Source organism: Pongo abelii, chromosome 22, assembly GCF_028885655.2.
Source record: "Pongo abelii isolate AG06213 chromosome 22, NHGRI_mPonAbe1-v2.0_pri, whole genome shotgun sequence".
In the NCBI taxonomy this organism is placed as follows: Eukaryota; Metazoa; Chordata; class Mammalia; order Primates; family Hominidae; genus Pongo; species Pongo abelii.
In genome coordinates this window covers 51,576,379-51,589,554 of record NC_072007.2, presented here as the reverse complement: position 1 = coordinate 51,589,554, position 13,176 = coordinate 51,576,379, and the positions used below count along the sequence as shown (strand labels likewise).

The 13,176-nt window shown below is 46.3% G+C and overlaps 1 protein-coding gene across 1 annotated transcript in view; it reads right to left on the bottom strand.

The window, feature by feature from the left end:
• The window catches only part of BACE2 (beta-secretase 2), a 107,821-nt gene that overhangs the window by 43,012 nt on the left and 51,633 nt on the right, over positions 1 to 13,176 (bottom strand). Inside the window, exon 2 of the mRNA XM_009233980.4 lies at positions 6,977 to 7,065. Within this exon, the coding sequence (XP_009232255.3) occupies positions 6,977 to 7,065 (89 nt within the window). The remainder of the gene's footprint in view (positions 1 to 6,976; positions 7,066 to 13,176) is intronic.

The following is a 13,176-nucleotide window of genomic DNA, read 5'->3' as shown; positions in this document are numbered from 1 at the left end:
CTCAACTAAAAAATGATGATAATATAATACCATCCCTCATGAAGTTAATTACGCAGATTAAAAGAGTTAATATTGTAAAGCATGTAGAACAAAAGCTTGGAACACAGGAGATATGCCACAAAATAGCTGCTATTATTATAATTAATCATTTGCTGCCTTTTTTCAGTCTATGAGTTATTATTAGAAAATTCAAGTCTGGTAATCCCAGCACTTTGGGAGGCCAAGGCAGGCGGATCACGAGGTCAGGAGAGCGAGACTATCCTGGCTAACATGGTGAAACCCCGTCTCTACTGAAAATACAAAAAATTAGCCGAGTGTGGTGGCGGGCACCTGTAGTCCCAGCTACTCGGGAGGCTGAGGCAGGAGAATGGCGTGAACCCAGGAGGTGGAGCTTGCAGTGAGCCGATATCACGCCACTACACTCCAGCCTGGGCAACAGAGCAAGACTCCGTCTCAAAAAAAAAAAAAAAAAATTCAAGTCTGTTAGGCCATGCTTGCATTGCTATAAAGGAATACCCAAGGCTGAATAATTCATAAGGAAAAGAGGTATGATTTTGGCTCATGGTTCTGTAGGCTGTGCATGAAGCATGTTGCTGGCATCTGCTTCTGGTGAGGCCTCAGGAAGCTTCCACTCAAGGTGGAAGGCAAAGGGGGACACAGTACATTACATGGTGAGAGCTGGGGCAAGAGAGAGAGGAGGAGGTGCCTGTCTCCTTTAAACAACCAGCTCTCATGTGAACTAACGGAGCGAGAACTCACTCATCGCCTTGATGAGAGCAACAAGCCATTCATGAGGGATCTGTCCCCATGACCCAAACGCCTGCCCTGAGGCCCCAGGTCCAACACTGGGAATCACATTTCAACATGAGATTTGCACCCAAAGCATATCAACAGGATGTTTTTGTTTGTTTGTTTGTTTTCTGGAAAATGCTCCTATAGAGCTACTCTTACTGGATCTAAAGCTGTCTCATTCTAAAGTCCAACCACCCCATGAAAGGAGCAAATGTGTGTGGGGTGACTCAGCTAACGAGGTCAAGGAGAGGTGGTGATGCTTCAAGCTCTTGTGCAACCGGTGTCTAAACAGCAGAGTTCCCCTCTGCCCTGCACCAGCGCTGTCCAACAGAACCTCCTGTGACGACAGAAATATTCTGCCCAATACGCTGGCCGCTTGTGACTAATGAACATGTGTTCATTATAGTGCAACTAAAAGGCTGAACTTCTATTTAACATTCATTTAAATTTAAATAGCCACACGTGACTTGTGGCTAGCCTTGTAGAAAGCACAGTCCTAGATAATGTTAAAAAAAAAAAAAAAGGTAATTCTCAGTTCATATTCATATTCTCTGGGTTCCTTGAACTAAACCTCTGAGTAAAACCCCAGAGAAGAATCATAAGTGACTCTAGGGGTTATTATTAGCGTAGAGTTTCCAGCACTTTAAATAAAAAATATGCCTTCATCTTCATTTTCTAATGTCCCACCTCTTGGGACTAAAATGCTTTGGCTCTCAATTGCTCTGCACAATAATTAAATACATGGAGCAAGAAACCCGGATGTGCTTCTCCTTGGCAATGTCCATTCCGGGTGCTCAGAAACAGCAATCAATCAGGGATGTGGGTGGCCAGGAAAAAGCCCGCTCACAGCAATAAAAACACTTTGAACCAAATTCAGAAGATGTTCTGCCTCTGATAAGAGTGCTCAGGGAATGCAGGATAAAAAAGTGAAATCAATTGAACTGAGGGGAAAAGAGCTACAGAACACTTTATTATTTCAAAAGAAACCTGCTGTTGGTTGCAGAGAACACGAAAAGAGAAGGTGGATGTGCAGAATTCTAGAGTTCAATCCTTGGGTCAGCTCTGGTTCTCCCGAGCCACTTGACCCAGGGAATGCTGAGTCTCCTAAAGAATTCCGCTCAGGACTTCCCTGGGGCTCTCAGGGTCTGAAATCTACCAGTGGGCTTACTGTCCTGGCCCAGGTGACCAGACGCCCCTCTTAATCTTCTGTGATTCTCGAAGTCACCAGACCTGAATGCATGAGACCCCCTGAGGTTCACGGTCAGCTCAGCCTGCCCAGCCTGGTGGTTCATCAACATCCTCAATAACATTAAATGCTCACAAGCTCCAAAACAGCAAGTCCCCTTCTACCAGGCAAATGATGGACATGCTTGAGAAATGATCTCAATAATCAGGTAAAAATATCTGTCCTCATTGAATGGAAAGCCATTTCCTTTGTATCCAGTTTAGCCTCCTTAAAGAAGTCCCTAATTCCACTTACAAACATTAGCTGAGGAAAATAAATTGGTCTCTTGCTCTGTGAGCTTCAACCCGGATATAGTACAGAAGTAAGGAGACATTTTAATGGAAATATACTTAATTTCCTAAATAGATTCGTGGAGGGTCAAGGGATGAGTATACTGGATCTCTCTTCAAGCCAACTAGCTGGAAGTGAGATTTTATTGGCTAAAAAAGATGTACATTTAAAAAATACATGATCTTTTCTTTTCTTTTTTTCTTTTTTTGCTCTATAGTAACTCACTGGAACATTCACCACCATGAAAAGATGGATTCTGATAAAGACAAGCTCACAAATGACTAATGGTAGCCTGACATCTCATTCCATAAATCAAAGAGATCTTGTCAAAGAACCCCACGCCAAATCTCCAATTACTGTAACATGTTTCAGGAAGCATTAGACCTGAATATCCAACGACTGAGGACGTGAATCAGAGGCGGACAAACCCAACCAGAACCTTATTATAACTAAGAGAGATCAGAAGCACAAGCAAATACAGACACATCACAGGGCAGAGAGCTGCAGCTCAGAAAAGAAACCTTTGTCAAAAATTGAGAAGGCAAAAGGACAGTCTCTTGGCTCCCATCAAATACAATGGTTGAAAGTATAACTTAGGCCAACTCTAAAGTTAGATGAAAGCATTAGACAAATTAATTATACATAATTGACATTGAAAGAAAATATTCATATCTTTCAATCATAAAGCATATCAACCACAATAAAGCATGTAAAAAGCAGATAAAAGGAAACAAGTTAATATCAATCTAAGAAAGTATTTAACCTGCAAAGCAAGCATGGTAGCAGGGATGCAGTTGAAGGAATAGAACTCGCCTCAAACTCGGAAGTGGGATGTGTCACATCTGATTCAGCCAAGAAGAAACCTTACAGTTCTGTTGAAGAATGGTCTCTTGAAAAGAAAGGCAGTACCAGGATAGACACCCAAAAGGTGAGTGATGTGTTATATGTAATAAGTCAGTCTCTGCAGTACTTGCAAATAAGGAAGGTACGCTGAATTTGATTGGTGGAAGTGGCAATGGGGTGAAACCAACCATTGAGGGGCTTTCCCTAGATACTGGTGTGTTCTTTCTCTTTTTATTTACCCACAAAAGGAGAAACAGATCAGAATCTTGAGTGGTCAGAACGGTAGCAAGGAATCCTGAATTATCTTGTGAGATTAGCAGGAGGGAAGGCTTAGTCATCAAATGAGTTCTGGATGATCCCAGGAGTTTTCATATTCATCAAACGCATATGGACTAGAGAAGCCCAAAGGATGGAAAACAGGAACCATCTGCCACTTGAATGCAAAACTGGTGATGGACACAAAATCTACCTGAATAAACCAAACAGGGCTAGGCGGTAAGTAAGAGAGATGTGTCCCACGGTAGCCTGAAAGAGAACCACAGCTCAACCAAACACTGAACACAGTTGAAGGGAGCTGAGAAAGATGCTGGGTTGTCTACGGTTGATGAAATATTCCACATAGTCTTGATAATGCGGAGTATTATTTACCCTTGAAGGTTTCAACAATTGCCTCTGCATAGCGAAAGGATGTGTGGATTGAGAAGCATACTTTGACCTTGATGGACTCTGGCTATGAGCGGCTGCCACAGAACTGCTATTTATCTGCCATGAAAAAAGTAGCCATCCACAGGGCTTGACTTGCATGATTCCCTTTAAATCTGGAAAGTAACTATCCACATCACCCTAACCTTGACTTTACTGTGCTTTACTGCTTCTTTCTATTGTATCTTGCATCTACAGACGATGAGAGAAAAACCTATTCTAAGGGGAAAAGAATTGCTAAATGAGAAAACGCAAGCTCCACATGTGTTGGTTCTGCCCCTGTGTGCTGAGCCCCAGTGAGGGGGAAACGTGGAAAACGTGTCGTACAGACTAGAGCCCGGCAGTGGAAACAACACAGGGCTGGGACCATCAGGGACTATTCAGATAAGTGGTTCTCAATGGGGAAGGTCCTGTCCCCTAGGGGAAGTTTTGGAAACTTTGGGGGTGTGTTTGATAAGCATGCTGGTTATCCTGGAATGTGAAGGGCGGTCGTGCAAAACGAAGTATTGTTCCCGTCCCACACCACTTTCCAAAGTCTCTCTGGGCATCAAAATGGGTGAAATCTGCTGGATCATCTGAGTACAGAATGCACCTCCCATTCACATGTGCATACAATCTTTTCTACATAGGTTTAGTATACATGACATATTTGCTACTATGGAAATCCAGGGAAGCTGATTGTCTTTCTGTTTTTCTTGGAACTTTCCTGAGATTCTTTTCCATTTTGGAAAATCATATCAACAACTGATAGAGTTTGGATATCTGTCCCCTCCAATTCTCATGTTGAAATTTGATCCCCAGTGTAGGAAGTGGGGCCTGGTGGAAAGTGTTTGGGTGGTAAGGTTGGATCTCTCAAGAATGGCTTTGTGCCTTGCCCATAATAGTGACTGAGATCTCACTCTGTTAGTTCCAGGGAGGGCTGATTGATTGTTAAAAAAAGCCCGGCACGTCCTTCCCCTACCCTTGCTCCCTCTCTTCCATGTGATCTTTGCACACTGGCTCTGCTTCACCTTCCACCACGACTGGAAGCAGCCTGACAGCCTGGCGCCATGCTTCTTGTACAGCCTGCAGAACCATGAGCCAAATAAACCTCTTTTCTTTATAAATTCCCCAGCCTTGGGTATTCTTTTATAGCAGCACAACAGTCTAAGACAGCAAGCTGAGCTGCTTAGGGTGTGTGAGTCTAAGTCAGCTTGCCTTGATCAGTCTACACTGGGTGTACCTGTCCATGGTGATGTTAACTCACCTCCAGCATCTGCCTACTGCCTGGTCTACCAGCACCATGGAGCCAGGGTGTTCACGTACTGAGGTACTGATTACCCGGTTATACATTACTTCCCTTGTATTCCCCCCGTATTACGTCAGGGCACTTTGAGCTGTGTATGTAGATAAGTCATATGACCTTTGCATTCACTTCAGGGAATGACAAAGCACTTGTTATAAAAAGCAGGTGTTGGCTGAAGGTTTGGGGACTGCTGGCCTCAAAGCTTGAACTTGGGCAAGTCCCCTGTCTCTCTGACCTCCTGTGCTGCAGGAATCAAAATGAGAGGTTTGGACCAACTCCAAGTCCTGTTCCATGATGAGCAGTCCAGAGTGAACAGTTGGAGGTGAAGGCTGTTTGGGGACTGAGGACTTGGATGAATCACAGATCTGAGTGGGAAGGGGCAGCATAAGCCATCGTAAACCAAACCTCTGCTGCACACACACAGAGAAACACCACCACTACTTCTACACACGTTTGTGGTTATAGCAACAGCTGGGCACATAGTGATCATAGGCAGGTGTTGTATCCGGGAATATCAATGAAGAAAGCTTACCAACACATGAAGCCATAAACCAAGCTATAGGTTCCTTGAGGGAGGGGCCAGCCATATTTTTCTGAAGCCTCATAGAGCACTGGCCACCACAGCCCTCTCCCTAGCAAGCAGCTGCAGCCATACGTGCAGGAGGCCCCATCATTTATGGCACCAAAGTGGAGCCCACGATGTGGTGTAGGTAGAACAGATATACAGGGTTTCCTCTATGCTTTCTTTCATACACAGCAAATCATCTTGCTTTATTAAATTGCCTGGCATTTTCAGGAGACTTCAGCTATTCTTTCCCCCTCCTTTTGTCCCCAACTAGAGCTGGCCTTTATTCCCTGGAACAAAACACTGAGGATAAGGAAAGCGAGAAAGGGAAGTCAGGAAAAGAATTTACAGTAGGGAAACCCAATGTGACAGTTCCAAGCCTCTAGATGGTTCGCGACCCTAAAAAACAAACCAGCATGTCAGCTTACCTGTTCTGTCCGTTGAATTTAAATTTCAGGATCGTAAAAATAGTTGTGACATCAAAACGTGCACAGCATTAGAGCAGCTTCCAGTTCAGAGAGGGCGGTGACTCTAGACCCCATGGGCTCCTGCAGAGCTGAAGGCTGCCACAAGCCGCTGGGGGCCTCCCCACAACCCTACCCAGGGCTGCTCGGAAGCCTGCATGGGCAGGGCTTGTTCCATTCCAGAGACCTCCATCTGGCTCCACTTTTTTTTCTCAACTCCACCCCGTAAGTGCTCATGTGCAGCCCCAGTCTTGGCCCTTCATACTTTGTGCTCACAAAACTCACTCTTCCAAATGAGTATTGCAAACAAACCCAGAGAAATGGCTTCCATGAACCACACCATAACCCCTACTGAACTATGCGAAGGTGGGTTTCCATGTATCCCTTCAGCTGAGGAAGCAACTCCACACCCTTGGCTGGCCAGAGTGGCCTCACAGACTCCCAAGACCTCGTCCCCTGCTCCAGCCCACCTCCACTGCAGAACTAAAGCTGCTGCAATAAACACCAAAGGGCCACAAGCTCCCTGCAACTTGGGATAACTAAAGGAGTTGTGTCTGACTTGGATTTTTAGAAAATGAATCTCATGTAAATGTGTGAAGGCTATCAGGAGACTGCTGCTGTGGATTTGTGGATGGAATGAACATGTACATATGTATACACATGTCCACATGTGTGTATACATACACATACATATCGGTATCCCCCTTAAAATGAAACAGCTTTCTGGCTGTTATACTCTGGTGCATTTTGAAACATGTTGATCATGCAGTGCCCCGGCCCAGCACACCAGCCAAGGGGCCAGCGCTTACCTCTCTGTGTCAAAGTACGTGTCTATGTAGGAGTGCGGGGCTCCTGCCACGGCAAAGTTACTGCTTCCAGTGTCAACGAGAATCTGTAGCTTTTATGTTTTAAGGAGAAAAAAAAAAGAGAAAGCATCAGGTTATTTTAATAAGGCAATACTCTTGAATAATGTTTTTAAAACTAAGTAGCAAGAATAATTTATCAGTTGGAACAAAAAAAAAGCATACTGACGAGGAGAATACAAAAAGCTATTATAAAATTGAAATCTGAACAAAGTCCATGAAGAAGCTTGCACTGGAGAGGGGAGAACGGTCTTGTCTCAGATACACACTGATCCGTAAAAAAGAATGGATTCTGTTAAATAACTGGGTTTCCTTTTTAGGCCTTTGGTGCTTGAAACCAAGGCTGAGCTCTTCCTTATCTCTGGGCTTTCGGCCAGGTTTAGCCCTCCACTGGGTTCACCCTCCCCTTGCTTTTTCCAATCTCGCCTGAAAACCCCGATCCAACATGACATCCCCTCCCCAGGATGCTTCCCAGCCTCCTCCTGGCATGTGGTGGCCCCTCACCTCCATGCACAGCACCTGGGAACAGCTGTCACAAGCATTGTTTTTTAGGTTATTTGAGATATAATTTGCGTATAACAAAAATGCAAGATCTTAAATGTTCGCCTGGTGAGTTTTGGCATGTGTCCCAAACCAAGATGCAGAAACTTCTATTCACCTCAAAAGGTCCCTTTATGCCCCTTTCCCTTCTGGTCCCCAGAAGCAACCACTTTCTGGTTTTTGTTACCATGGACTGGTTTCATCAGTTCTTGAACATTCTATAAATGTAATGATGTAGGTTTCTGTGTGTTTGATTTTTTAGCATAGCTTCTTAAGTGCAACTTGTCTTTGAGACATCCTCATGTTGCATCAGCCCTTTGTTTCTCTTCACTATGCAGGGACACACCATGATTTGCCTCTGCTTTTGATGGGCCCTTGAGTTGTGTCCAGTTTGAGGCTACTATGAATGAGACAGCTATGGACACACTGTACAGGTCTTTTTGCAGACATATATTTTTATTTCTCTTCGGTAAATACCTAGGAGTGAAACTTTTTGGATCATAGACTAGATACTTTTTTTTTTTTTTTTTTTTTTTTGAGATGGAGTCTCGCTCTATCGTTCAGGCTGGAGTGCAGTGGCACGATCTCGGCTCACTGCAAACTCTGTCTCCCGGGTTCACGCCATTCTCCTGCCTCAGCCTCCCGAGTAGCTGGGACTACAGGCGCCCGCCACCGAGCCCGGCTAATTTTTTGTATTTTCAGTAGAGACGGGGTTTCACCGTGTTAGCCAGGATGGTCTCAATCTCCTGAAGTCGTGATCCACCCGCCTCGGCCTCCCAAGGTGCTGTGATTACAGGCGTGAGCCACCGCACCCGGCCGATTAGATACATTTTTAACGTTTTAAAGAAAACTGCTGAACAGGTCTGCTATGTGGGTCCACCAAGTTATATTCCCATGAGCAACGGATCCATGGGCCATTTGGTTTATTTGCTCCGTATCCTCCCCCAAATTTGGTGGTGTTGGTCTTTTCAATGTGAACCATGCTAATGGGTGTGGAATGGTATCTCACTGTGGTTTTAATCTGCAGTCCCCTAGGGACCAATGCTATTGGGTTGTTGCCCTGTATCCCATTGTGTCACTCATCTTCCCCAGTGAACGATGTCTCGGGGCAGGTGTGTATGTTACTCATCATTTTATGCCCAGCATCTATCCCAAGTCCAGACACATGCCCAGTTGTTTACAGAATGAACACATCTTTTAGAAATAAACACAGACCACGTAGATATAGCCCAAAAGGTTGAAAAACAAGTTTAAAAAGCTATAGACTAAAGAAATCAAAATAGGCTGGGTACAGTGCCTCACGCCTGTAATCTCAGCACTTTGGGAGGCCGAGGTGGGCGAATCCTGGCTAACACGGTGAAACCCCATCTCTACTAAAAATACAAAAAATTAGCCGGATGTGGCGGCACGCGCCTGTAGTCCCAGCTACTTGGGAGGCTGAGGCAGGAGAATTGCTTGAACCCAGGAGGCGGAGGTTGCAGTGAGCCGAGAACGCACCACTACATTCCAGCCTGGGTGACAAAACGATACTCCATCTCAAAAAAAAAAAAAAAAAAAAATCAAAATGGGCAAGTTTTTGCCTAGGATTATCTTATCAACAATTATAAAATAATTTTGCCAAGGACTTCAGTTTAGCTGGGTCCAGTGTTTGTCTCTGAGCTGACCCATCAGCAGGATCTGACTCAGTCTCGCTCCCTCTTCCTGGAAATATTCTTCACTCTGGATCCCAGGGCCCCACACTTTCCTGATTTCCTCCTTCTCTGACTCCTCACTTTAGTCTCACGGCCAGGTGCTTCTCATCTCCCCAACCGGCTGAACTTTCCCGGGGCTGAGCTCAGGAATCACTTCTGGGATCCATCCACTCACACCCTTGGTGTCCCTACTGAGTCTCAAGGCTTTAAATGCCATCCGCATGTTGACGACCCCCACGTGTACATCTCGGCCCCAACCTGCGCATGCACTCTGGGCTCTACCTATTCAACACCTTTCCCTGGCTGGCTAATAGTCATCTTTTATGGGTTGAGATATGTTTTCCAAAAAGAGATGCTGAAGTTCCTAACCCCTGCACCTGTGAATGTGCTCTTATTTGGAAAAAAGGTCTTTACAGAGATAATCAAGTGAAGGTGAGGACCACGGAAGTGAGCTCTAATCCAGTATCACAGGCGTCCTTCCAGGGAGACGAAAATGCACGGAAAGCAGACACACAGGGGGTGCCAAGTGACACACGGGGGTGCCAAGTGACACACAGGGAGTGCCAAGTGACACACGGGGGGTGCCAAGTGACAGCAGAGACACGGAAGGGAGTGATGGAGCCACAAGGATGCCAAGGGACCGACAACCATGGCCAGGGGCTGGAAGAGGAAAGGACGGCTCCACCTGGAGTCTCAGAGGATGCATGGCCCCACCAACACCTTGATTTCAGACTTCTTGCCCCTAGAACTGTGAAAGAATACATTCCTGGGTTTTTTTTTTTTTTTTTTTTTTTTGACAGTGTCTCACTCTGTCACCTAGGCTGGAGTACAGTGGCACAATCATCGCTCACTGTAGCCTCAAACTCCTGGGCTCAAGGGATCCTCTCACCTCAGCCTCCGAAGTAGCTGGGACCACAGGCGTGCACCACCATGCCTGGTTAATTTATTTTTATTTTTCATAGAGATGGGGTCTCCTTATGTTGCCCAGGCTGGTCTTGAACTCCTGGGCTCAAGTGATCCTCTCGTCTTGGCCTCCTAAAGCACTGGGATTACAGGCATGAGCCACCGCACCTGGCCTATTCCTGTTGTTTTAAGCTCTCAGTTTGCGTACTTAGTTACAGCAGGTCCAGGAAACATCTTGAGATGGGACATCATCTCAGGCCTGGTGTGTCCCGAATTGAGCTCCAGCTGCCCCCACCCCTGCTCTCCCAGTGGACTTGACCATCTCGGTCGACAGCAGCTCCACCAGGTCAGGCCAGGCCATGCCGGAGGTGATCCCTAGGGCTTCCTTCCCCTCACACCCAACATCCAGCCACCAGGAGGTCCCGAGGGCTCCACCTTCAGGTTCTGGCCCACACCTGCCCACCCCTCACCTCCTCCAAGGAGACTGTGGGGGTCCACACCACTGTCATCCCCTCCTCGTCCTCACTGGTGTCCCTGCTTCCTTCTTAGGCCTACTTCCAAGCAGCAGCCACCAGAGTCCTATTACCGTTGGGTCAGAGGGAGCCAGCCCTCCACCTCCCATGGCTCTCACGTCACCCAGAGTAACTGGCAACGTCCTCACATGGCCTGCCGAGTCACTTGCCATGCCCTGATATCACTCCTCCCAGCCACACTGACCACCAGGCCACTCCGTGAATGCCCCAGACATGCCCCAGAGGCAGGGCCTTTCCCCTGGCCACCTTGCTGGGGTGGGGGCTCTTCCCCAGGATACCCAGGTCCACGTGGCGTGGCCCATCGCTCCCTTCCAGGCTTCCTTCAACGCCACCTTCTCCGTGAAGCTGACCCTGGCTGGCCCTTTGGGAGAACTGCTGTTCCCAGTCTCCTGCCGGCCTGTGCATCCCTTTTCCTCCCATAACACTACACCTTTCACATAACAGTGACAGCAGACACTGAACACCGCCTGCAGTGGGCTGGGCACTGCTGTATGTGCTTCCTATATCCATTAGCTTATTTCAACCTCATAACAGAGCTCCGAGGGCAGCACAGTCCTCACTTCATGTTACAGATGGAAACATTGAGGTGCAGAGAGTCTGACTTGCTCAACTCTACAAGGGTAAGCGGCAGAGCTGAGGCTGGAACCCAGAGACAGACTCCGAGCGCATTCTTGTAACCAACTCAGCCACTGCCTGGGCCCCGTGCGCAATCATGCCATTCACGGGGTCCCGACAGCTCCTGCTGCCTCCGCCCCACCAGCGTGAAGCCTCCCTCTGGCAGGGATTTTTGCCATTTGCTGCCCTGTCTGCCATGCATGCCTACAACAGACACACAGTAGACACTCACACATTTGTGGAATCGACAACAAAATTATTCGCAAGGGTAAAATCAAAGACACTCGTTTTGCCCTTGGTACAAAGATAACAGATTCCAAAAAAATAAACAAGCAAGAATAATGCAGTCTGTGCACACAAACCAGCTGTGTGTAGGTTCTGCACACACAGTTTTCGAGCTGTTGGCAAAAACAGTCAGGCTCCTACTTCCCTAATCTACTAAGTGTCATTGCCCCTTCCCCTACAGGAGGCTGTGGAAATAGTGGAGAGGAACGAACGACAGTCCTGGGCAGCTGTGGTGACACCCCTGTTTTCTCAAACGAAAAGCTACTTTGTGACTTCAGAGAATTCTCTCCCGACCAATGAAGATCATGTTCACAAAAACTTTGTAGGAATGGTAGAGAAACAGATTTGGGGGATGAAGGTTTGAAGTGAATCTAAAACAATGGCAAATGCACTCTACTTTTTTTTTTTTTTAAATATACTTTTTTTTTTGAGATGGGGTCTCACTATGTTGCCCAGGCTGTTCTTGAACTCCTGACCTCAAGTGATCCACCCGCCTCGGCCTCCCAAAGTGCTGGGATTACAGGCGTGAGCCACCACAACTGGCCAGCAAAGGCACTCTAAATAATGAGACTATAAATGTTACTTTAAACATCTTAGTTTTAGTAAATGAATGCTCTATTCTTAATTTCTATTTACAAATACACAGCTCCTAGAAAACGTGTAAGATCTTGCTCCTTTACAGAGGTGTTTGGGTTGATTTCAGATAGAATGTAATCTCACATATATAAAAATATATTTACATATATATTATGTATTATATATAATAATTTATTATCTGGTTCTTCATCCAAATATTAGATGCTCAACAGCCCCAAGTTTCAAAGCCACAATTTGGGTTAGATTTAATCCTAATTTCTCATAAATGTACAAAAGGGTGTGAAAGATTGTGAAATACATATTTGATTTCATCCCCATTTCCTGGCATACAACTCCTAAAATCTCTGGAATCTCCAAAGTGATGTGTTTTTGTATGCTGTGAGTTGACTGATGGCTGGCAGCCCCTAGGTAGCTTCAGGATGGGGGCTGGTCACCAGAAAGAGCAAGGCGGGATTAGAGGACTGGGACTTTCAGCCCCACCCCCAACCTTGGGGAGTGGGGAGGAGCTGAAGGTTAAGCTGATCACCAATGGCCAATGGCTTAATCAATCATGTCTACATAATGAAGCTTCCACAAAACCCCAAAAGAACAGGGTTCATTAAATTTCCAGACAGCTGAGGTTCCCGGAGGCTGGCATGTACAGAGACGGCAAGGAAGTTCTGTACCTGTCCCCCTATACCTCACCCTACACATCTCTTCATCTGTATCTTCTGTAATGTCCTTTATAAGAAACCAGTCGTGTCTTCCTGAGTTCTGTGAGTAAATCTAGCAAATTAATCAAACCAAGGATAGGATCCTGGAAATCTTCCATTTGTAGCCGATCGATCAGAAGCACAGGAAATGACCCGGAGCTTGCGACTGGCATGGAAGCTGGGGGCAGTCTTGGGGGACTGGGCCCTCACTCTGGGGTCCGACGCCATCCCCAGGCAGACAGTGTAGGAACTGAACTAAATTAGAGTATACACAGCTGGTGTCTGTTGCA